Here is a 27,159-nt window from a genome sequence, read left to right on the forward strand (position 1 = left end):
ATGGTTGATGTTTTAATCAATAGCTATAATAGATTATTTTTACCTTTACCTGAATTTCTCTCTTTTAAAAGAGCCAATTCCATTTCTTTTGAGGTGTCATATGCTTACTGATGTGGCGGTTAAGCATGTTTATGTGTGAGGTTGATTATATTGACATTGTATTATCAAATTAACAGTCTGTTGACACTTGACAATAGTTTTATGCAATCATGTCTTGAAGGACCGAAATTCGTCAGTGTAGAATAAATTTTGGACCTAGAAAAATAATGTTACCAGACACTCACAACTCACAGTTAGCAGTGTGATCATATTTTCTCAATTAAAATAAAAGGTTAAATAAGCTTTTAGTCCCTTGAAAATACGTGAGATTAGATTTTTGACCATCGTTGTACTAAAGTCTGGAAAGAATCCTTTCATTTAGGGTTTAGTTACATTTTTTTCCTTGTCAAAGGCGGAGCTCTAATGACTTTGCCAAATGGCATCACTAGAGCTATGTGGCAATATCACATATTGAATGAACCTTACATGTCAAACAAAACCCATAAATTTTAATCTTCCTCCCTCACACTTCGTCATCTACATCCTTCATTCTATCCATCTCCCATTTGGTTTCTAGCTGATGCAAACCCATAAAAAACCCTCATCTCTCTTTCACTCCATCTCCTGCCCACCCTGATGAAAATCTAGAACCACAACCATCTTCTTCATCATCCAAACCCCATGACCCTGATGCAAACCCCAAATCAAAATTTTTTTGTTGGTTTACAAATAGTTTTTGGGACTAAATAGTCGTTTAGGTCGGCTAGGAAACTAACATAATGATTCCCTAATAAGCTATTACTCGAGGAATAAACTCTGTTCCTTAATGCAGGTTCCTAAGACACTCTAAAAAGCACTTAGAGTTCACTATTGAAGAATTTGTATCGAATAGGTGGCTACTAACTAAAACTAGACGAACATGAATAAAGAAAAGACTTAAATCGGCTGGAAATAAAGGGCATAAAGCCGAACAAGTAAAGTGCTCGTAAGGTGAATGGCTGAAAGATTGTAAATGAAACTTAAAGCTGAAATGTAAAGGCATTGAAAAGTATAGGAAAGGTAAATGTGGGAAATTTCTAGTTTGTTGATAGATGAGTTGTGTGTTTTACAAATAATCCTTCCTCTATTTATAGAGGAAAATTCGGCTAACCTACAACGGTTAATAACTCTCGCCACTGCCCGCGTTTCCTAGGATAATTACATTTCGTGGGGATGTTGGAAGTTATTTCCTTTGATCAGCCTAGATGCTTTGGGTTAAGCCAAGCTTCTTGCTTCGGTTGGTTTTTCAAGCTTTAACTACTTTCTCTATTTTCAAGGAATGAACCGCTAGGTGATTTTCTGCACGTACAAGCCTTCTAGTACCCCTGAAAAGTACCTCTATTGTGGGCTTAAGGCTTGTGTGCCTTTTCTCCAATTTTGTCCAAGTTCAAATCTTTAACCTATCTCTGGTCCCTTCAATCAGTCGCTTGCTTTCTTCGGCCAAAAATTGTCTTGGCTAGTTTGCCACCCTGGCATGTGAGATAATTCAATTGATTTCTTATTGTTCCAAATTTTTGGGTGCCAACATTTTTCACCCCTGCATTCTTGAGTTATCTGTTACTCGATGACTCAGAATGTAATCATGATGGTGCGCCTTTTGTGGGGATTAGTTTCTTTTTAATTCAGCCAACTCGTTATGAGCAATCAGACTCTCTTCTTCCCTTCACACCCTTTAAGCTTTCGTCTGCCATCATGTCTACTTCTAATTGCTCTAGCAGCCTTGCCTCTCATGGCGACTCTGACTCTTCTAGAAGCCGTGAGAGATCTAGCATATATCAAGCTCAGCTTCTAGTGCCTTGTAACTTGTCGCGGTAGCAATACCTGCTCGGCCCTTACACCGAACACCAGGTAGATTTTTATTTTGCAGTCCCTGACTTTATCGCGAGAGATCATCATCGTCTTCCACTGTTCCATGCGTCCTTCGATTATCAAAGATGCCCTCGTCGTTTAACCAACTGGCCTTGTTGTTCTCCTTCTTATCAGGATTGGGCTACCCAGGTCGCCGCATCACAAGGGGGTGATTAGAAACGATGGGATATTTTTGACATGATCATGCTTTCTATCGAAGGACACCCATGCTACCTTGAGCTCCTTTTTGGCTTTGCCGATTTTTTGTCCACATCTATCAATGGTTTTGTTTATCCGTCATGCATGATGACACTCACGTTATTAGATGTAGCTAACATCTCAGGATATCCTCTAGTTGGGGCTGAACTTCCTTGGATGACGAATGAAGGTAGTATGGTTCCGATGAATCTCGGGATAGTCCTTCCCGACGCCGGCGCTTCCTTTAATGAATTCTCCAAGAGAAACTCTAGGACCGTAGGTGTGGTGTCTAACTCGGAACATAATGCTTTTCTACTCCTATGGTTATGCCAACATTTTGCTCTGTCAGCCGAATTTTGCTATGTCGTTCACTGGTGATGGAGTGGTTGAAGCCGATACCTGAGGATGAGGTACAACTGTTGCTCATTCTCTGAATACTTGTAGGATCCATTTTGCATCCAGACCGTCATTGCACACGCCAATTTTGTTAACTTAGCAATAGCGAGACAAGTCCCACTAGGTATGTCAATTTGTTGGTTTACAAATAGTGTTTGGGATTAGGTAGCCTTTTAGGTCGCCTGGGAAAGCAACGTAATGATTCCCTAATCAAGCGATTACTCGAGGAAGGGACTCTGTTCCTCAACGCAAGTTCCTAAGACACTCCAAAAATATCTTAGAGTTCACTATTGAAGAATTTCTATCGACTGTGTGACTACTAACTAAAGCTAGACAACAATGGATAAATAAAAGGCTTAAACCGGCCGGAAATAAAGAGCATAAAGCTGAATAAATAAAGTGCTTGAAATATAAATGACTGAAAGACTGTAAATGAAACTTAAAATCTGAAATGTAAATGCATTGAAAAGTAAAGGAAAGGTAAGTGCGGGAAATTTGTAGTTTGATCAATTGATAAGTTGTGTGTTTTACAAATCTTTCCAGATGGAGTGGTAGAAATAATCTTTCGTAGTATGTTAAAATTATTTATTAATTTTTGGGGGTTTTTTAATTTAAAAAAACATGCTAACTCGTGAAGAGGGTGTGTTAGTAAGTCCATTTGATATCCATTTATTTGGGCTTGGATAACTAATGTAGGCCTTAACCGGTAGGTCCAAGATGAGAAGAGGCTAGAGTTATATATGTTCTTTCTATGTCTCCTTGTAGTCATCGGTTAACATCTCTAGAAGTTGTGCCGCAGCATTTGTGAGAGGGAGTGCAATATACTTTTGTAGTCACTTAACTGTTGCATGATGTAGAGACCAAAACAAGATAATTTTCATGGGAGATCATCCATTCTTCGATCAATTACACGTCATAAATCTACCTCTGTATTTTTAGTGTTCTATAATCATATATGTGATCTCAATTTATTTCTTACATTTGGTATCCGATGATTTTCAGTTTGATTGTGGATTGTGTTCTTCATATACGGTGTATTGGAATAAATTATCATGGACTTTCATAAATGAAGAAATAAAGTTTGTATTTAACCAAATCGGCCAGAATCAAATAAGTTTGTATTTGTATTTCGTTTTTCTAATATAAATTGTGTTTTCACAAATTAATATCCAAATCACCAATAAGCAATGCGCAGAAAGATATCTCCTGAGAAAAAAAATTCAAATTGGGGGGATGCCTTATGTTTTGACAATTTTATGTGTATCAAAAAATTATATAAAGTGATCAAAGGATGGATATGATCAAACCTATTGGAAAATTAAAATCTTAGGCTCTTGTCATCATCCCATAGTCATGAGTTCTTTTTTATAAATTTGTAAAATAAAAGGGAAAGCTACCTAACATATTGGGATAAGGAATCAAACAGAGAACCAGATGTCTAATGCATGATAATTTCGCCAATTGCATTGCAACTTGGTTATTATAATATATTGCACCCTAATTTCGCTACAATTATTTAATCATTTTTCTTATTTATTCATTTACTCAAAAACTTTAAATCACATTATTTGTGAAATCTTTTATATTACAAATAATGTTTTAGACTACTTTGAAATTTGCGATTTTACTCGCTTCCTTAATTGATATTCTTTGTTCTTTTGTATTGAGTTGTATGTTTCACCTAAAATGGAATACCTTGAGATTCACTCATGTGAAGCACTATTTTTTTTGGATTGTTTGTACACTACACGGTTAAGCCAGTTAATGATTTTGTTTTTAAAGTATTCTTACATATTGTTATTGGACATATTCTGCAGAGACCCAAATGGGAGAGTTGCACTAATATATTTTTTGTTTATTAAGAATAGTAAAAATATGTTGAGATTTATTCAATTGCCTTGAAACTTTTCCTTTTAACATGGTGCATCATGTGATGAGTGGAAAAAATGTTTATTATAATCTTATTTTTTCTAATCCAACTCTTTTGATAAGAAAATTTACATTATAAGTAAGTTTGGACATATAGTATCATTAAACCTATAAATATTTTAGTGTTGCAATTTTGTATATAGTGCATGTTTGAAACTCATTTTACAATTTATTCTAAATTTAAAATCAATTTTGTAGTAAATATTTTGGTGAAAGAACTGTTTCGAAGAAAAAATTATCTGATACTAATTGGGTAATTGAATTATTTTTCCTAAAGCAAGCCCAGTTGAAACCCATGGGAACTTAATGTTGAAGCAAGAAAAATGAGAAGCTCCGAGCCGAGAACATTTTGACGAAGAAAGCCATGAACACTCACATATGTAAGAGCTATGGTAGCCCAACCACATCTAGCCAAATTTCATTTGATCGAAGTGCACCGGATAAGAACTGGAAATGCTCGCCTGAAGGATAAACTGAAACATATATGCACCTTAATAAACAATTTTATTGGAAGGTCATTCTCATAATTTTCTAGTCCCATTTGTCTTCCAGACTCAAATTCCAGTCTTAAACTTGGCATTGGAAGGAATGAGATTGGTGGTTAAAGCACTTTCAGCATCGCCTTGGGTCTTGGGTACCAATCTGGAATGTCGTCTCACATCACCAATGGTATTGATGGGAAATGATCTTCAGCTTGACAAATACATGCTCTTAGATCTTGCATTCACAACAATGGAGGAATTGGTAAAGATGACACAGACAAGTAGCCCCTTTTGGATTAAGAACGTGGATGGTCAGTGGGAAATATTGAACCATGAGGAGTATGAAGGTTTTTTCATCCTTGTATTGGTCCAAAAGCCATTGGCTACGTAGTTGAAGCTTCAAAAGAATCTCGACAAGTCATAATCAATAACTCAGCCATTTCAGAAACTATGCTGGACACTGTATGACTATGATGCTCAACTTCCTATTATAAATTTAATCGATTTTATTTGAAATTTAATATTTTAAACCTCAATTGAAGAATTATAGAAATATCCAAAATTCTATTATATTTTGATACATTATTTTTCTAGGATGATACTTTAGCATGATTTGTTTGTTCTTGATAGACTTGATTAATATTTTAGTCTAAAATTTGTGTTGGTTTGTTTAATGTCTTATTCATGTTTCATGCATGGATGGCCTTAAATATAGTCATAGTTCATTAAACAACCCAACACAACTTCCCAACAAAAATAGTAGTTCAGTCATCGGCTTAACCCAGATTTGCACTAACAAGTTTCAAAGACTTCTCCTACAACAAGTATTCGACAAGACTTTTCCCTCAACAAGTATTAGACATGACTCCTTCCAACAAGTATTCTATAGAACTTCTCCTAACAAGTATTATCAAGGACTTCTCCTAACAAGTATTTTTTTTTTTGAAAATGTAATATGTCTGGTTTATTGAATATAAAAGTGTGAACCACATACAGATTTGACAATAATGAAGTCACAGCGCAACCTAAAAGACACCCCCCCCCCCCCAAGGCAAGTAGAGATAGCACATGAGCCTCATCAAAACCTTACTAGGAAAAACCCAATGGGAAAAACCCTAGTAAGGAAAAAGAGTACCCAAATACTAGTCTACAAATGTGCCTGAAATACATAACCCCAAATAGAAGCTGCTCACTAGACAAACAAAGTAGAGCCTTAAACCAGGAAATTCACACCCTCATAACCACAAGGCTAGAGCCAATGATACCCCGTGCAACATCCCCCATAACTGCAAGCTCAGCCCAGGTCATCCTGATTTCATAATACAACCTTTAGTGGCACCTCACGATCACAACCCTGTTTAGCTAGTTCATCCGCTCTGTCATTCGCTTCTCTGAAGACATGTACAACATCAACACAGTTCACATCAGTCCGCAAAGCATCAATAGTGTGTAGTTCATTCAACAATTTCCATGGTCTATGGCTCCGATTATGCATCCAGCCCACTGCAAGCATTGAATCTGTCTCAATGACAATATTCAGGAATCCAAACTCCTTACAGAACTTCAGTGCTGTCAAAATGGCCATAATTTCCGCTTCATACGCATATGCCATACCCAAAGAGATGGAGAAATACCCTTTCACTTCCCCCTTTGAATCTCTGAGGATACCACCTGCTCCTGCAACACCCGGCGCCCCACGGGCTGCTCCATCCACGTTGAACTTAAGTATATCATCCAGCGGAGGCACCCACTCCACCGTCCTTACTTCCTTGGTCCGGCGTTGCACCCTTACTTTCTCAAAGTGCTCTTTAAAATCATAAAGAGAATAGTTGCACACCAACCTTGATGCTCTGACCCACCAGTATAATTTTGTAATATGATCATCCCACACTATCTCCAACCTCGCCTCCTTTGCTCTAAAAATAACATCATTTCTTGCCATCCACACCGTCCACGCCACTGCATATGGCACCATCATCCACAATTCCAAATCAGAGGCTACACGCAACGCACTCCACTGTTGCAATAAGGCCATCAAACTCTCTGGCACACACCAAGCACCCCCTTCTCGTCCCATAATTCTGTACCATAACTTGGCAGTGAACGCACAATGAAGCAGTAAGTGCTGCACCGTCTCCTCTTCTTGACCACACAAAACACAGATGCCTTCCCCATCCACCTCCACGCCTCTGCTCCTCAGGCTAACCATAACAGCCACCTTGTTACTCACCGCTTGCCACATGAATTGCGACACCTTAGGAGGTACCAGTTTTGAAACCTCCCGAGGCACCATCCAACCTGCATTCCCAAACATTAGTTGCTCCACCCCTTGACAGAAAACTTTTACTGAGTACTTACCAGCCACATCCCCCAGCCACAGCAGCGCATCTTCTTTGCCACTCGGGACAACCCTGTTCATTACTGCCAAACATTGTAACCACACCTCAAGCTCCCACTCAAACATGTACCTACGCCACTCCAGTTGCCACTGCCATCCCCAATCCGAGTATGTTCCAGCATTTGACAGCAAAATATCAGGATCCAACGCAATTCCATAAAGTCTAGGGTACATCTCCCTCAGCGGTTTAGTTGCGGCCCATGCATCAGTCCAAAACTGAATCCTGGTACCGTTCCCTATCACACAAAGACATTGATCTCGAAAGAATGTCCCTTCAATAGAGTCCTCCATAAGTACCTGCAAAATATCAAAAATATAACGTGAAGGATTGTTTATACGCCCCACGACATTCTGCAGCAATAGATTTGCTTCTGGGATGTTATATTTCTGGCACAACACTTTTCGCCACAACCCATCTCTTTCCAACCCGAACCTCCAAGGCCACTTCATGAGCATACCTTTGTTCCTCACTCTCAAGATTCCCACTCCCAGACCTCCCAAATCCTTCCCTTTACACACATCATCCCAAGCTACCCACGGAATTCTTCTCCCACCGCCTGACCTCCCCCACAAATACTTCCTCATAAGTTTCTCAATTGCTTTAATTACCCCCACCGGTGCTTTGTACAGGGCCATATGATACATTGGTATGGCACTAGCCACCGACTTTAACACAACCAATCTCCCTGCCAAAGTGATCGAGCCTGGTCCCCATGCAGAAAGTGCGAGTCGTATCCTTTCTATCACTGGCTCCCAAAACCTGGCTCTCCTCGGGTTCCCCCCAGTACTGAGCCCAGATATGGCAATGGCAACGTCCCCATGCCCACCCCCAACCCTTCAACCAGCCTTCTCACCATATCCTCAGTGACGTTGCATCCCACAACAACTGATTTTGAGTAATTGAGCTTCAGGCCTGATCCCCATAAAAAACCCAAAAAAACATCAAACATCTCCTCCTCCACTTGGCCTTCATCCGCTTCACAAAACACCAAGGTATCATCTGCAAACTGCAGATGATTGAGACACAGGTCTTGTCCAACTCGAAACCCACACGCATCCTGTCGATGAGCCAAATTATTCCACAATACCGATAGGCCCTGAACACAAATGTTGAAAAGCATTGGCGATAACGGATCACCCTGACGCAACCCTTTTTCCATCGAAAAGAAGTCTGTAGGGGAGCCATTCACCAGTACTGCTAGTGTAGCAGTAGAAACACAAGTATATATCCACCCCCTACATTTTTCCCCAAAGCCCATATCCTCCAACATGTTCATCAAGAATTCCCACTCAATATTATCGTATGCTTTCGCCAAGTCCAGTTTCAATAGAAATCCTCCCCGCCCTCCCCTCATCATGGCATCCACCACTTCATTCGCTATAAGAATACAATCAGCAATTTGTCGTCCTTTTGTGAAGGAGAATTGATTTTGTGATAATAGGGACGCCATTACACACTGTAGTCTTGCGGCCAGGACTTTTGATATTAATTTGTAGATACTGCCAATCAAACTAATAGGACGATACTCTGTGATCTCCACCAGTGCCTCCTTATTTGGGATAAGAGATATGAAAGCTGCATTCAGACCCTTTACCAGTTTTCCTTGTGTATAAAATTCCTGGAACATTTTCATTAGATCATCTCTAACCATAGGCCAGAACTCCCGAAAGAACGTAAAATTGAAACCATCAGGCCCCGGAGCCTTGTTCCCATCACATGACACCACTGCTGTCCAAATTTCCTCATAAGAGAAGTTTTCCTCCAGTCCCCCTACCTGTGCCTCGGTTAGTCTACACAAATCTGTTCCCGCAAAGCTAATTCTTCCTCGAGGCCCAGATTTGAAAAAGTTTTGAAAGTGATTGAAGACCTCTTGTTTGATTCGGCTAGGCTCCATGCAAACCTCCTCACCAACCCGTATGCACTCCATATTTTTACGAGCAGCTCTCATCTTACACCTCTTGTGAAAGTAGCGTGTATTGCGGTCCCCAACTTTGAGCCAGTTCAGTCTAGATTTTTGTAGCCACATACTCTCCTCTTTTCTATACTCTACCCACAATTCGTGCATCACTCGCATTCTTTCCTTCCTCATATTTTCCGACACCCCCTCATGCTCCATACGCACCATTAGGTTATGTACTTTTGTTTCCAAGATACTTATTTTTTCAGAGCCCCAAGGTCCTCGGTTTTTTCTCCATTCCCTAATTTCCTTTCTCAGACCCCGGAGCTTATGCAGCAGCACAAAGCCAGCCCATCCTGTAATCACATTTGTATTCCACCACTGGGTCACCATGTCTTTGAATCCATCTTCCATCAACCAGTAATTGTAAAATGTGAATGGTTTTGGACCAAAGTCTCTAGTCCCCCAGTTTAGTACCACCGCCCGATGATCCGACACTCCCCAATCTTGAGCAACCTGTGCAACACCATCAAATCCTAACAGAGCGTCCTCATTAATTAGCCAACGGTCAATCCTACTCCATAGCCCACCAGCCCTTGTACTCCCCCATGTATGATCCCCATTCTGCATAGGCAAGTCTATTAAGAACAGGTTAGAGACAAATTCTTTGAATAGTTCATTCCCCACAGTATCCAATCCCCTGCCTTGCCTTTCCCCATCATTTAGGATTACATTGAAATCTCCCCCCACCACTACTCTCCCCCCACCACTACTCTCCCCCTCTGCTCTTCTAAGTCGGCCTCTAGTTGTTGGAACATATTTTGTCTTCCCATGGAATCATGAGGCCCATAAACATTACATACAGCACAAACCTCATCAGTTCCTATGATGGTTAAAATGAACACCATATATCGTTCCCGTCGCGTGACCAATTCACACACATATTTTTCCTTCCGCCATAACGTCATCAAACCACCCGCTGCCTGGACCGCTGGGATACTGCATGACTCCATATTTTTGGAGCGCAACCACCCTCCAAGTAACTCTTCTCTTCCCGCATTCAATTTTGTCTCCTGTAGCAATATAATGTCTGGTTTCAGCTTGTCTATTGCCACACGAACAACCTTTCTCTTCTCTGCTCTGCCTAACCCCCTCACATTCCATGTAACCCACACAACCGACATCCTCTATTGTCGTATGCCTTGCTTGATTTGTTTGATTAGCCCTTGTACTGCCACCTCTTCTTCACACTCAAAAGTCAAGCCCGCGTTCTTGCTACGTATCAGCGCCCTCCTAGCTCGTGTAATTATACCATCCTCACTATTAGGGAATGTATGCATAAGGTTCCATTGATTGGCATCAATCTGAATTCTTGTTATTTCTGGGCCGCCAGCACTCTTTCTTGGTCTTCCCCTACTATTTTTAGGTAAGCATTCTTTTACCGATAGCACCTTTTTCTTTGGCCTTCCACGTCGCCTTTTCACGCTGAGTTTCTCCTCAATCTCTGCATAATAATCGTTAGTTCCAATTTGAGGTTGGGTGATATGCTCCTGATGTACACTAATGGCATCCTCCTCCTGATATTCTTGTACGTGAGCCTTTCTCTCATCATCAATTGTCCCGGATATTCTCCCCACGTGTTTCTGGTTTAACGGTCCCCAAGTCAGTGTAGAGATATTATTCGTATCTACCATAATTGCCTCCTTGTTAACTGCCCAGCTAGCACTAATTGAGTTGACCTTATGAAATTCAATATGTTTTTCCATACTGAGATTGGGCCAGGCATTGATTGCATTAAATTGTTGGCCATCATTATTTAAATCCAAATTTGTCCAACGTATACCTTGAAATTTTCCATAATTGGAGACCGCCAGAGTTGCACATTGATTGAGAGACACGTTTTCAAAATTCATGATTCCTCTAATCTCGTCCCATGTATAGCCAGCATCCAATAGGTCACAGGCCTGATACACCGCAGCATCCTCCTTGATTTCCTCCACATATTCATTCTGGAAATTCAGCTGCTTGCTCGTTACGTTTTCTGGAGCAATCACCGTAGTTGTAGTTTGTAACAGCTCCTCCTTCTTTAATGACCATTGATTCAGGCCCCATACGTTTTGGTTTCTCTCCTCCGATCCGGGCTCCGCCTGTTCTGCACTAGACACCGGCGAATCCTTCCACCATCTCCCTGGACTCATCTCACCTCCATGTTGATCCTCATATTCGGGTTCCTCCTCTCCTTGATCGGATTCCTGTGTTGGAGTATGATACACCTTTACTGGCGTGGAAGGCATGACAGGGACACACCCATAATCAAACTTGGATATCTCTTTCTCCACCAGAAGCAAGTGTTGTTGGCCATCAATCTCCATTGGCAACGTGCATGGATGCCACAATGGGTGATTAACCTCCACTAGAATTCTCGCCATATCCACCCGTTCCCTTGCCATCGTTGCTTCATCCACTCGTACGAAGCGTCCCAGCCTATTTCCAATTTTCCGGAAAAAATCAATTCCCCAGGCTCCAAGTGGAACTTGCCAGACCACCATCCAGTTTAACTGGGAAGCACCATATGTAAGGAGGCTACAAGGTCGTATATCCCCCAGTTTGTGTTCCAGAAACACCCGGCATTCAGATATGGTGCTCTCCATATCCTCTGGGCTCTCAAACTCCAGCACTACCTCTTTCGCTCCCAATGGTATCAGCCGAAAATTAAAGAGACCAATAGAGCTAAAGTAATCCTGAAGGAGATTTACATCATATACCTCCTCCACTCTCGCCACCGCACATCTAGCCACCCACTGTTTTTCACTCAGACATGATGTATGCTTCTCCATTATGGTCTCTTCTATCATATCCTTGGTTGCATTATTCCTCACAGGGTCTTCTTTTTTCGGACTCCAAAGCTTCCCACGGATTGCATATGTGACAGTTGACCTGCAACTCCCCCCTTTCCGTGGAGGCCTGTCATACCAAGCTTTTCTCACTTTGATGTAGTATCCCTCAAAACGTATTCCATTCAAACGTCTTATTGCTTGCCAGGCTTCAGCATCAGTTGAGAACTGCACAAAACCAAAGTTGAACCTAGTCATACCTTTCCTTCGCCGTAGGATTTCTGCCTCTACCACCGTTCCAGTTTTGGAGAAGGCCCCAATAAGTTGGTTCTCAGTCACCCTCTGTCCTAATCCATCCACAAACACAGTGAACGATCTCCCCCAGACCCGATGATGATTTGAGTTGTCTCGTGTCCACCGTGCCCGGTTTTCCTCTGTCCCAGCATTTCCTCTTCTTCCATCTCGGCCTTGCCGCCATCCACCTTATCTTCTCACCCCGGAGCTTCTCACCCCAGAGCTCCTCTCTCTAGATTTCCTCTCTCTAAACATTTTGAAGGTCCTGAAGTAGACTATTCATATCAGTCTCCTAACAAGTATTGAACATGAATTCTCCCAACAAGTATTCTACAGGACTTCTCCTATGATCTTTTGCAAGAACGTTTGACTCTATAGGATCTTCTCACAAGAGGGATTGTAGACTTTTTTAACACAATGAACTACAAAGTTGTTTGAATAAGATTTGACTCTGAGGTGTACTTTGTGTTCTAACTCTAGAGAGGATTTGACTCTTAGGTGTCTCTCTCTGCAACAGACGATAGAATTTGACTCTTAAGCTTGTCTTGAGTTTCTAGCTTCTTGTTGGCTTGGATCGATGATAATATTTCAATTGAGTTTCGATCGTTGGCTTTTGAAGTCTTCAAGTTCTCCTTTTATATTCCTTGATCTTATGTGTGAGTAAATATAGCCGTTGATGCTTGTCCTTCATGAAGACTGTAGCCGTTGAATCAAATGGTGCTTTAGTGTACCTTTGTCAGGTACATTAAATGCATGACACTGTTTAATGAAGACCTTTTACCCAAAAGAGTAATATGTCAGCTGGTAAGTAGCTTTTGGCCTTGCCTTTTATCCGCTGCGGAGCAAATATGGCAGCTTGATGATTTCTTTAGATACGTTGGGTTATCTTATTAGAAATAAGAATCGATCAGCTTTAAACATGTTTCTCCCCTATAAGGCCGAGGGAGAGAATCAATCAGCTAAGAAAACTATAGAGTCGGTGCAATAGAGGAGATAAGATTATAATATATTTAATGTGAATTTTCCGAAAAGGAAGGCATAATTCATGTAGTAGTTCCTCTTAGTAAAATGGATTAACCGGAAAGAAAAACAGACCATGGAGAAATATTATGACTGCAATGGTGAGAAGCTATTTTATCTCTATGTTTGCTTTAATTATGATTCCCGATGAGAAAATTGAGAAGACACCCTATGTATTTTTGAAAGACTATCAATCCCAATTGGAAGATTTTAAATATATGGGTGTATTGCTGAGGTAAGTTCATGCATGATTGCCATTGTATCACCAAAATTGTATAGTTGATGAGCTTTCAGCATATTTCTGTTATGAATTGATCATATTTCTCACTGCTAATTAAAGAAGTCTAATAACTATTGTCATGAATCTTAACATGATTATGTTAATAATAATGTCTTTGTTCATAGAGCTTGCTCCACCAATTCACTTGTGTGTCAAGTCTTATTAATCTAGGTCTGGTTCATAGCCCAAAAGACACCGGATTCGAAACAATTACACTCTTGGAGGTTGCCCACGAAATTTATTCTTCTTATTCCCTTGAACTTTTGAAATATATGGGGGATTGTTGGAAAAATAGTTAGTATTTCAAAAGTTCAAACACACTTTACATGTGCTCACAGGTCACAATAAATATCACCGTCCAACTTAGATTGTAACACTCTTGTTTAGTGTGCTGACATCCTTCAATTAAAGGCTTGCCGCCCAACATTATCTCCCCATTATCTTGTAATTCACAAAATCCTTGCCTATAAATACTAAGCCTATTTCTCATGATGTATGTGACACACACATATTAGCAACATTTCTCACATTCCTCTCCCCTCTACTTCTTGGGCATATTAAGAAGTTGATGTCGCTAGTTTTGTGACCCGGTTTACTATCGGAAGAGGCTGTTTAATCCTGAGGGAGCATTCAGAATAATATCCGGATAAAACTCTCGAGGACAGTGAATCTAATTCAGGATTCAGCATATAATCTTCTACTTGTTGTTGTTCTCTATCTATTAGTGTTCGTTCGTGTTCGCGTTGTTCATCCTCATATTTTCCAAGACCGAATACGGCGAATAATATGTCGTTGGAAAATCTAACTCGAAGCCCTACAAATTTCATGTTCAGCAAAATTCGAGAATCAACCTCTAACTTGGTCAGAATTTCCTTGCAAAGTTGCTGCCACTAATCCAACGAGTCTGGAACAGTCTGCACTAAAATGATCATATCTGGGGATACAGAACTCTGAATTAGGATCCAATTGAAGGCCCAATAATCTGAAGTATAGAGCTCCAACTCTCATGTCCACCACGGTTGAATATTCAGCCTTCTTGTGGGACCCCTGAATGCTTGAGTGTTCAACAGCTTACTCCTCCTTGTGGGTCCGATTTTGTGAAGATTTAGGTAACAATGGATTGTTACTTCATGGAAAAGTTTATCTATTAGTATAAATAGGCTAGTTGAGACTCTTGTTAGGCACCTGATCCTACCTTTTCTTTTCTTATCCTTAGTTTAGTTATTTTCTTATTGCTTGCTAAACTTTTCTGTTAGTCCTAGGGTTCTTAATTTTCATGTGTTTGCATACCTGAGGTTTTGTTCTTAATAGTAATTCGTCTTTTAATTCAAAGTTGATTTATGATCTTTACTCATGCTTGAATATGCTTTCGGTTCATGACGTCTGAATTTGAAGTCGTATTACGTTCTAATTGCCGTATTTAAGCGAGTGAATCAGTTGAAGCGATTGTGAATTTTGTTCTTAAAGGTACGTAAATCTCTAACATCAATTGGTTTTTAGCTTTGAGGATCATGTCTCTTAAGATTTTTCTTGTACTTCGAGGGGGCAATGTTTCTTTCTTAACTTGAACAAATCAAATTCTGGGCGATTGTCTGGTAGATGATTTAGGATTCTAACTCACGATTGTCAGTTGAGTTTCCACTCAGAGACTTGAATAAGTAGTTGAATTAATCTCTTATGATCAATGAAGGTATGCTGCACTTGACTATTATAACCTAAAGGCTAATGTTTTTCTTATCTAATTATTCAATATTTTATTTTCCTGCTTGATAATCAAACAATCAACCCCCCTTTTACTTGCTTTCGTTTCTAAATTTGGTTTATAATTCACTTTAGTCCTCGTAAGAACGATCTTGGTATTACACCTTGTACTGCACTAACAAATTTTATTGCAGGATTACTTTAACACGCACACACGACAATGCGTTCGTCAAAGTGTTTGCCTGATGGTGGCCTTCCTTTGAGAACTCTCACGGGAGTGAGATGGGTGTCTTAGACTGCTCCTCTTGATGGTTGGCTGGAGTTGAACACTGATGGGTCGTCCTTGGGGAATCTTGGTCGTGCGGGGGTAAGTGGTGTAGTCTGTGATGCTGTTGGTCGGTGGGTCTTTGGATATACCCAGTTCATTGGCATTTCAGAAATCCTGAAGGGGAAGCTTTTAGCGGTGTTATTTGGCATGCGAAGTTTAGGCAGGTTGTTATGTACACCGATTCCACGGCTGTTCTTTCGTTGCTCAAGGACAGGGACTATCGATTTCATGTCTATGCTCCTATCAATAGTTCGATCCGGGCCTTCTTAGACAGGATTGGCGCATTGAGTTGAAGCACACTCTTCGTGAGGGTTATGCAGTGGCAGACCGTTTTGCAAAGGACAAAGTGCAGGGGTCTCTTCGCTTGAGCTTTCTTGGCGGATGACTATCGCGGCACCTCATTTTTGAGATGCTATAGTGTTGTGGTCTTTTTCTTTTTCCTTAAAGCTTCGTTGTACCAAAAAAATTATAAAAATGTCTCTACACAATTATTTTTTTATTATATTTAAGAATCTAAAAATATTTTTTAATATTTATTTATTTATTCAAACATTATAAAAAATTGTAAATAAATCCGTGCAGTGCACTAACTTTATATCTAGTTTATCTTAGTACAATGCACTAACTTTATATCTAGTTTGACTTCATTGCGATGCTTAAATTGGTAAAATTAGATTAGTCATACATGCTAAAATTTATTAGGTTCTCTGGTTATCTAAAACAAGTTTACTCCTAATATTAAGGGATTAAGACTCAAGAAAGATAGAAAAACCTTCAATAGATTTTCCTCTTGTGCCTTACGTGCGTTAAGCCATGTTTTCTGTTTGACCTCTACTTTGATCTATATAAGGGGAATCGTTCTCCTTAATCTCGCATAGATCTTCCCTACACAAACAAAACCCAAAAACCTGGCTCCCATGTTGAACTTTGTTGCTTTGAGCATTTGTCTCTTAGTCTTAGCATGGGAGCCTCATCATCAAGCACAGGCCTCAAGGATTGGATTCAAAGATAAAAAAACAATCTTGGGCGGTGAAATTTCAACTGATCATGGTTTGTGTGCCTCTTCGGTCGTTGTCCATGGCTACGAATGCCACGAACATGAAGTAAGAGCAAATTTGCAACAGTTTTGAACATAATCTAATAGATGTGAACTATAATAAAAAGGTTGTCTAAATGACCTATTAGAAAGTTTGGGTTAAATAACTTATCATTCAATTACATTGAAAATAAATGAGTTAGAATTTTTATACTTTATTTATGAAAAATCCTATTAGTCATCTGATAAAATTAGACATTAATTCAAGAAAAAAAATGTTATGGTGGCATTTGATTTTATGTCGTTCATCGGAGCCTGTAGCTAGAATTTTATTTTTGATATTACTGTTTTTTTTTTGTTACACCTTGTTGTTAGTTTAGAATAAACACAAAAGAAAAAATTAAGTTAGGACCTGTTTGATTTTTGTTTTGGATTTTTGTATTTAAATTTGCTTTTCATAAACAATTTTTAAAATTGGCTTTGGAAGAAGATAACGAAAGAAAATAGTTTAAACCAAAGATTAAAAAAGAAATAGAGAACATTTCTTAGCTGTTTTAAAATTTTATTTTAAAAGCTAAAAGTAAGAACTGTTTTTAAAAATAGTTTATGAAAATATTATGACAAAAAAGTTTTTATTCAATTTTTAAGAACAGAAAAAAATTTCAAAAACCGCAAATAACAAGACTTCTTTTCACTGATTTTTTTTTAACTCTCTTTTCACTGAATTATATTAATAAGGTTCCCCAAGAGAAATTTTCTCCGTAATATAATAATATTAAAATTTTCCTCATTCCTCAAAATTTTCACTGACTCCTAATTAACTTATGGCTGTTATGCACTTATGCTTGATATTTTCAAAGTTCGCCCCCTAACTTTTTTTCTGGTTCCATCCCTCTCTGTGTCTTTGATCCAACAGCTTAATACTTTATAATGGTTTATGATAGATGTTTCATGCAATCGTTTTCAGGTTACAACCGAAGATGGGTACATTCTTAGCCTGCAAAGGATTCCTGAAGGTCGAGCTAAAACCGGAGGCAATGTGACTAAGAAGGAACCAGTTATTGTACAGCATGGAATTCTGGTGGTAAGTGAGCAATTAATCCATTTCTCTTGTATCAAATGACCCTTTAATTTTTATTTTCTCAAATTAAAAAGATAGTTGTAAATTCATTGTGAAGAAATAAGATTCAGTTTCATAAATAACCTTGATAGCTGCAAGAAAAAAGATGGATTGATTCTTCTAATGGTATAATCACGGCTTAGATGTTATTGTGTTGAAACAAAAAGAAAGTCAATAATGTTGGGATGAAGAACATAACAGTAATTTTTATGTGAGAATGGTAGAATTTTAAAATGTCTAAATTCTATTTTGAACTACAACCCACAATTTTAAAATGTCTAAATTCTAAACATATTTAGCCGGCAAGATGCAGAAAATTTTGTGAGATCTCCATGTTATGGTAAAAGAAAACAACACAACCCACATCTTTCACCTAAAAATGAATAATTATATATTCACACAGTAGGACTTGTTACTCACACTCCTCTTGTAACAATTTTTTCAAAACATGAATGCATATATTGACTTATGCTTTTATTCGTCAAAACCACAAGCAATTAATTTCAAGACCTGAATGTGCAGGATGGAATGTCATGGTTTTTGAACTCTCCAGAGCAAAACCTGCCCATGGTTCTAGCTGATAATGGCTTCGACGTGTGGATTACTAATACCCGAGGAACCAGATTTAGCCGCCGACACACTTCCCTCGACCCTTCTAGCCAAGTTTGTTTTCTTACTTCATCTTTTTACATTTTGTTTCATAAATCCCTTAACATTTAACAATATGCTGTTTGTTTTATTCATAATTTCTGTTCTGTTCAGGCCTATTGGCAATGGTCATGGGATGAATTGGTTACTTATGAGCTGCCTGCTATTTTTGATTATGTTTCCAACCAAACAGGGCAAAAGATAAATTACGTCGGCCATTCTTTGGTACTGTATAACAAATACTTAAATTGTTAATTTAATTTGAAGTATATATTTTGTTGCTTTCTCATAACCAATAAATAATCAAGAGTGAATACTACACAAATTGCACCAGGGAAATTATTTTCTTAACACCTGCAACTTGTAGTGGTTTTTGACCGACACAAGCTGCAAACTCTGCGGGTGTCGCCGCGGGTATCTCAACTTTTATAATACTAACCTTCAATACCATGTTTGTCAGGGGACTTTGGTGCCTTTGGCAGCCTTCTCTGAAGCGAAATTGGTGAATCAGCTGAAATCAGCAGCACTGCTTAGTCCCATTGCCTATTTGAGTCACATGACCACCTTAGTTGGAGTTGTTGCAGCCAGTTCCTTTGTAGGAGAGGTAAATAAGCTAACCAATTAGTATTAGATCTTGATTATTGTAATTTTAAAAGCCTGGAATATTTAGTAAAACAGTTTGCTAATGCATGGAATGTTTTGTTTTGCCTTATAGGCCTTAAACCTAATGGGTAATGCAGAATTCGATCCCAGAGGGTAAGAACATAAGATTTACAACAATTACTTTGTGGTATTCCATGATACATAATTTGATGCTCTTTCAACAATTGTTTATGGTTAGGTCACTTGCTGATGAGTTTTTAGGAAATGTCTGTGCTCAGCCTGGGGTAGACTGCAGTAACTTGTTTACCGCACTTTCAGGTCCAAGTCTTAGGCCAAACTCTCAACAATTTCCTATAAGGCACTAGATACATATTTACTACATGGCGAGCTCTCGGCACAACTGTAAGGTTGCTGCCATGTGACTTTACGGTCACAAAATTCGAGCCGTAGAATCAGCTTCTTGCAAAAATGCAAGATAAGACTGCCTATTAGATCCACAAAGTGGGTTTAACCATTCTTTGGGCCTCGCACATAGTGGGAGCTTTATAGTATCAAGTTTGCCATTTTTTGACCACATTGTGTATGCTTGTTCTATTCAGGTGATAATTGCTGCATCAGTTCTTCAGCTGCTGATGTGTTCTTGAGAGATGCACTTCAACCAACATCAACAATGACGTTGGTACATTTGTCACAGAGTAAGATTTCCCCTTCAAGCGATACCTAGTTCAATTACTTCTGTAACCAGTAATGATTTACTTCTGCCTAATAATTTTTTTGTTAGAAACTATAAGGTAAACACACACACACACACACACACACACACACATATATATATATATATATGGGAACCTCGCACGATGTTGTTTAAACAATTAGTCATTTTTCTCTAAATCTCTATGTCATCACATCAGATCAACTATCATACAATTTATTTCTCTCCTACTGTGGTTGTTTGCACTATGCGAATATCCACAAATCATTTACTTTCCTAACAGATGAAGGAAGCATCATCTAATTTAATTTGTGTGCAGCTGTTAGAACTGGGGTTCTTTCAAAATACGACTATGAGAGTCTAAGCAGAAACTTGCAACATTATGGAAGATTTTTCCCTCCAAAATACAACCTCCCCAACATCCCCCATGACCTCCCTCTCTTCATGAGCTATGGAGGTTTAGATGCGCTCTCCGACGTTACGGACATCGCGAATTTACTTAATGATCTTAAGTATCATAACAAGGACAGGCTAAATGTTCAGTACATCAAGGAGTATGCTCATTCTGACTTCATCATGGGGGGCAATGCCAACGACCGGGTGTACAAAGCTATGATTGCATTTTTGAAACGCCAATTTTAACACTAAACTTGATGGGGAGCACGTGAGGAGTTTCTTATTGTCCAAGCTGGCTCATTGAAGGAGTGAAGCTGTTGTACTGTTAGTTGTCTAGTGAAGTTTACAGGTGTTACGCCTTACAAATCCCCCGAGTCTTTTGTGTTCAAATTGAAATTGGATGATCTAGAACTCATTTCGATGTAAATCATTGAGTACTTATTGGAACTTATCCGGTATTTTTTCTTGTAAATAAGCACCATTAAGAACCAATAAGCCTGTACGTACTCAGTCATTAGAAGAAAATTGTACCCCACTATTAACTTCTCTGGAAAGTGTGTATCGCATGGGTGTTTTTGTATATTGAATTTTTTTATAACACAATACTTTATATTATGAGAAATATAAATATTTCATTCTTTTAATTTATGAAGACAAAACTATCTAAATAATAAAAACTAATTTAATCCTAATTTATAAATATAACATTAGATAGAAATTGAATGGCGCTAAAGAATGAGGTATTTAATTTCCTTTAAGGTTTTCACAACCCTCTTTTCTTAAGCGGCGACGATGAGGACTTTTGGTTCCAGACGACGTGATCCCACTCTCCTTGCTCGTTGTGGTCCTTGTGCGAATCAACTTTCTCTCCTTCCATTTGTGCTCGCCTTGCTCCAACTAATTTAGATGAAAACCTGTCCTCTAGGGTTTTGTTGACACTTGAACTTCGAATTAAGGGATACCTTATGATTGTAGGGGGAGGAACTAAGTCCTCAAGAACAACTAAGGGCTTTGAAGGGGTAAGTTCGAGCAAAAGTATGACTAGGTCTGAAGCACAAGGGGATTTTCGGAACACTCCAGTTCTGAGAAGTTTTGAAAGCCATAGGGAAACCCTGAGGAGTTCCCCACTCCTATGTGATTTTCTAATAAGGCTTCGAGAGAATAGTCTTCGAAGAAGGATTTATGCTTGGCACTACAATTTTTCGAAGATGAAGGTGTTCAAGGCGCTTTCGAGCGCGCAACTGTAGTTCAGGCTCGAACCCACACTTTAAAAGAGAGGGATCCATAACCCACAATCTAAAGAATCTAGAGGTTTCACGAAACATCCTTCCCCGCGTTCACAAAATCATGCATTTACAAGAACATGGGTGTGTGGAGATCAAGTCAGGACTTCGAAGATAAGGATTCGAGGAGCTTCAAGGCACGTCGAGGGAATGGCTTAGATCTACGCAGTTACTTTCCATGTAATCTAGCCCCCTAGGATCAATTAGTTATTTTCAATTCAAGTATTATAAATAGATTAATGTAATTCTTGAATAGGGGTCGGAAACTAAAATACTAACACTACAACAAGGTATTAACCTGTAGCTGAGTGCACAACGTTGTTATAAGAGAATTCCACCTGAGGAAGTGCTAGATCACACTGCTTCGGTTTGTCCCCGCGGACACTCTGAATCATATTTGCCAAATTTCTATTGGTTACCTCAGTTTTGATATCGGAAAAGTATCACAAGAAAGGCGGATTTGAATTGTGTTCAGTTAAAATCAGAGTTTTTCCAAACGATTATAAGTTTATGAAAAAAGTTTTCGCAATCGTTTAGTGCAACAGATATAAAAAAGAGAAAGAGTAGACGATAAGCACACAAGAATATATCCTGGTTCACCCACAAATGATGGGGCTACATCCAGTCTTTGGCATAACCAAGACTTCCACTAACAAGTATCAAGGACTTCTCCTACAACAAGTATTTGACATTACTTCTCCCAACAAGTATTCTAGAGGACTTCTATTCTACATGACTTCTCCTAACGAGTATTAAAAAAGACTCCTTCCTCAACAAGTATTTTTCAGAACTTCTCCTAAGATCTTTTTCAAGATCGCTTGGCTCTACACGATTCTCTTCTCACAAGAGGAATTGTGTAAATTACAAAGCTTTGGAACTACAAAGTGTTTGAGGATTTGACTCTGGGTGTATACTTTGTGTTCTTGATCTAAAGATAGTTGGATATGAAGATTTGACTCTTAAGGATATCTCTCTCTGAAGTAGCCGATGGCTAAGGGTTTGACTCTTAAGCTTTTCTTTGAGGTTGCTTCTTTCTTGGTTGAAGAATATTTTCGACTTGGATGAAAGTTATAGCTCAGTTTCTTGTCTTTAGAAAATCTTCATGTTCTCCTTTTATACTGCAAGAGCTTCTTGGATATGTTGAGAGCCTTTGGAGCATGTAGAACCTCTTGAGTACTAGTCGTTGGATCAAACGATCTTCTAGTCAAGTGCATCAAAATGCATTGTATCCTTTGTTGAACCCAATTGCTAAAAAATGTATCTTGTAAGTTGGTTGGTAGCATCAGCAACTGTGATCTAGTCCTTTGGTGAGAGATAGAGGAAACTCTGATGGTGACAACGTTGTACTTGTTTCCTTGTCAAAAGTGCTTTCTGAGATATCACGTGATCTATTGCACTTGACTTTATCTTTCAACAATGTCAGAGAGCTTTCAATTTGAAAGTGCCACTCTTTGTTTAGACATTACTTCTTCCTTTGAGATAGACGATGTAGATCTTAATTAGTCATATGCTTCTCAAACGATTTGTCAGCTTGAATATATCTAGCATACTTCTGGTTCTGAAGCTTTGACTCTCCTTCTTTCTTCAAGCATTCTTCTCTTCATTAGACAACTTTGCAGATTTGGCTTCTTATTTGCTTGAGTCGTCTTTGCAACTTTGACCTTTCTTGTCTTTGTTCAACTGTCTTCTATCTTGATATGTCTTCTTTTTGCTTGTTCAGACGATCTAGTTGATTTAACTTTCTTTGCTTGTGTAGTCTGCCTTGAACGTCTTTAAGCTATGCTTTGTTGGCATCTTCTGGTATGTCTTGTTGTCATTAGACGATGGGGATGTGAAGTGTAGAGGTTAATTCCTGAAATGAAGTTTACATGAGATATTTAACCAATTGAAGATGAAGGTGTTCAAGGCGCTTTTGAGCACGCAAGTGTAGTTCAGGCTCAAACCGACACTCTATGCGAGAAGGATCCATAACCCACAATCTGAAGAATCTAGAGGATTCACGAAACATCCTTCCCCATGTTTGGAAAATCATGCATTTACTAGAATATGGGTGTGTGGAGATCAAGTCAGGACTTCGAAGATAAGGATTCGAGGAGCTTCAAGGCATGTCGAGGGAATGGCTTAGATATAGGAAGTTACTTTCCATGTAATCTAGCCCCCTAGAATTAGTTAGTTATTTTGGATTCAAGTACTATATATAGATTAATGTAATTTTGGAATAGGGGTCGGAAACTAAAATACTAACACCACAACAAGGTGATTTTTCTGTAGCTGATTGCACAACGTTGTTATAAGCGAATTCCACTTGATGAAGAGCTAGATCCCACTGCTTTGGTTTGTCCCCACTGACACTCTGAATCATATTTCCCAAAGTTCTATTGGTTACCTCAGTTTGTCCATAAGTCTATGGATGTGTCGTAGAACTTCAGTTTAGCGTTGTTCCAAATAACCTCCAAAGAGTAATCCAGAAATGACTGAGAAATTTGGTGTCACTATCTAAATTAATCGACTTAGAAACCATGTGAACACGCACAACCTCCCTGAAAAGCAGTCTGGTAGTATTGGATGTGTCAGCAGACTCCTTACAGGCAATGAAGTGCGTCATATTGAAGAATCTTTCTACAATAACAAACACAGAATCCACGCCTCGCTGTGCACGAGGAAAACCCAACATGAAATCCTTCGCCAAATCTAGCTAGATATCATCAAATTAAACAACCTCAAAAGAACCAATAAATGGACACAAAACTTGATTCATCAACCTCATGAAGGTGTTGAGGGCGTTTGATAACTCGAAAGGCATCACCAACCAATTATACAATCCATCCTTGCTCTTGAAAGCTATCTTCCACTCATCTTTAGGCCTGAATCTGATCTAAGGATAGCCACTTTTCAATTTTTTCATTGAAAACACCTTAGAACCTGCTAATTCATCAAGCATATCGTATTGATGGCTCTACTGTCAAAACACATTCACCACTTACATCCTTTCTTAGGGACAAGGAGGACTGGTCCAGCACATGGGCTCATGCTCTCATGAATGAATCCTTTCTTCTACAAGTCTTCAATCTACTCCTTTAGGATTTCATTCTCTTTAGGGATCATCATGTAATGAGGAAGCTTTGGCAAGCTAGACCCCGGAATCAGATCAATGTGGTGCTGAATATTTTCATTGGAGGCAACTCGCTGGGTAGTTCATCTGCAATCAGCTCTTTAAAGTCCTCTAGAATCTCTAGTACCTCTTATGGAATTGTTGATTCCTCTTTACAACGCTCATAAGTTCTTTAATCACTACTAGACATATACATTTAGTTTCTTTCGCATCTTCATCAAACTCCTTTTCATTCTAAGTTATCAAAAAAAAAAATTAACTTTTTTTCTAATGGACTCTTATCAAAGTGTAAAAAAGGAGCCATAGTAATTTTGTGTGTTCCCCACGTAAACAATATCACATTATCCCTTCCTTTGTATGTAATATCAATATCATACTGCCAAGGTCGCTCATGTAAATATGACATGTTCTTGCCATGAACATTTAGAGATGGTATAGTCCTTACAGTAGAGAGATGTAGAGAGATCGCACTTAGAGAGAGAGAGTTAGAGAGAGAGTGTAACTGAATTTCATGTGTTATTTAGCGAATGAGCCAAGAGTCATTTACAAATGGTAACCGCTCCCTATTTATAGTAGGGGAGTTGGGCCTAGTATGCTTAACTACCTCTGTTGGGTCGGTTGGGCCTCGCTGGAGGAGGCCCAATCTCCAGGCTTGGCGACCGCCACTTGGCGGGTAACCCCTGGGCGTAGGCCCCCTAGGGGCTCGCATAGTCCTCTAGACCACAAGACACCGAGCACGAAACATGAGGGCTAAGCATGTCTTTAAGGATCAAAATGACTAACTACAAATGTTGTCTAAGATATTTAAGTCGCCAACATGGCGTTTAAAAGCAGTAAAATTTCACAAGTCTTTTCACAAGTCCACGAGCGGCAGTCGTGGTGTGTTTGGTCGCCACGCTTTAGGGGCGATCGTGGTGAGTTTGGTCGCCTAGTGTGTTCACACGTCACAGAAACAGAAGAGTCAGCGTATCTTTGAAATCCCAACTGTCATTTTAGAAATGTCACCTCATGTCATCAAGTCACGAAACCCGAGCCAATCACGCACAATAACTGCACGCTGCCTACCACTCGCACGCTCCCTTCTAGGGGTGTACAAGACCCGGCCCTACCCGCCAACCCGTCCCGACCCAAGCCTTTCGGGTCGGGTTCAACCCGGCCCGATCATTAAAAGATGTCGGGTTAGGGTTGATCATTGAGTTATCTGGCTTCGGGTCGGGTCGGGTTCGGGTTGACATTCGGGCCACCCGACCCGTCCCACATATATATTTTATAAAATTTTAATTTGTTATAATGGTCAAAATGTGATAGATGGTGCTCAAGTTTATCTTACCATGTGGATGATATGAAAATGTTTAACATTTATCTTACTAATTAAATAAACGTTGGTTAAAAGATGAACACTTTCATGCTTTAACAAGAGAAAATCATGTAATTCACATGTGAGACAAGTGAAGAGAGATCAAACAAAATGAGTGACACGTGCATATAGATCAAATAAAATGTAAACCTCTCAAGTGCAATAGATTATGACATAGATTATGCAAGAATTGGATCATTTCAAGCTCTTTGTTCTAAAAAATAGTTCTAACTTGTAACCCTTTTAGTATGTTATTGTCTTTAAATTTTATAATTAGTATTAAATAGTCTTAGATTTATTGTCCCTCGGGTCAACCCGGTCCCGTCCTACATAGACCCGTCATAAATTGGACCCGCATATTGTCGGGTTTCTTCGGGTCTAGGGGCGGGTTAGGGTCTAAGAATTGGCCCGATCAATATTTAGGGCCGGGTTAGGGTTAACCAAAACCCGTCCCAACCCGTCCCTTGTACACCCCTACTCCCTTCAATGCAGCCACTCTCTTTCCTCATCATGGGGCATGTTCCCCCACCAACCGTTGCGGCTGTTCACACGTCCCTTCCCATTTCTCTTTCGGACCTATACAACTCCCATCACTCCAACCATTCCCTTCTTTCACAAACTTATTCTCCATTCCTTATTCTTCCAATCTTGCCACTAGGCAACAGATATTTGACCACCAAGTGAGCTGTCGAGATTACAGAGCACATTCTGTTCAAGTTGTTTCGCCAATGATCAAGTTGTAGGACCCCACCACTTGCAATACAAGATACCGTACCCTCAACACTTTGGAGTTTTCATTCTCGCCGATAGTCGTGTCAAAATCAAGGAAGCCCCGCACCCAAACTTGCTCGCTGGAGAACCCCACGAGGGTTCCTGTGTACGGAGTCAAATCGTCATCCGTTAAACCAAGCTGATCAAATGCATCCCCATAGATGATGTCTGCTGAGCTGCCCTGATCCAAAAGTACACGCCTGACGTTTAGATTGTTGATTCGCAGCAGGACCAAGATTTGGTCATCCAAGTAGGCCGGATCCCAGCGAAGTCTTCTGTTGAAATAATAATATCGGGGTGTGAGAAACCAAAAGGGTTCTTCTGGATGGAGTTCACCGCCCTCATATGTCGCTTCCTTGTCGCACAAGTGTCTACACTGTCGTCGAACCCTCCCGCTATCGTGTTGATGTCTTTGGCTAGCGACTATAACTGTAGTT

The 27,159-nt window shown here is 39.5% G+C and overlaps 1 protein-coding gene across 1 annotated transcript; it reads left to right on the forward strand.

Annotated features, from left to right (window-relative positions):
- The first annotated feature begins 16,543 nt into the window (after positions 1 to 16,543).
- Positions 16,544 to 20,745, forward strand: LOC130737831 (triacylglycerol lipase 2-like). The gene is made up of 9 exons (XM_057589686.1): positions 16,544 to 16,787; positions 17,688 to 17,804; positions 18,363 to 18,503; positions 18,603 to 18,713; positions 18,949 to 19,092; positions 19,204 to 19,244; positions 19,330 to 19,409; positions 19,691 to 19,786; positions 20,123 to 20,745. Exons 1-9 carry the CDS (start codon positions 16,602 to 16,604, stop codon positions 20,443 to 20,445), a joined length of 1,239 nt encoding a protein of 412 aa, XP_057445669.1. The 5' UTR covers positions 16,544 to 16,601; the 3' UTR covers positions 20,446 to 20,745.
- The last annotated feature ends 6,414 nt before the right edge of the window (positions 20,746 to 27,159 follow it).

Source organism: Lotus japonicus, chromosome 2 (assembly GCF_012489685.1).
Source record: "Lotus japonicus ecotype B-129 chromosome 2, LjGifu_v1.2".
Taxonomy (NCBI): Eukaryota; Viridiplantae; Streptophyta; class Magnoliopsida; order Fabales; family Fabaceae; genus Lotus; species Lotus japonicus.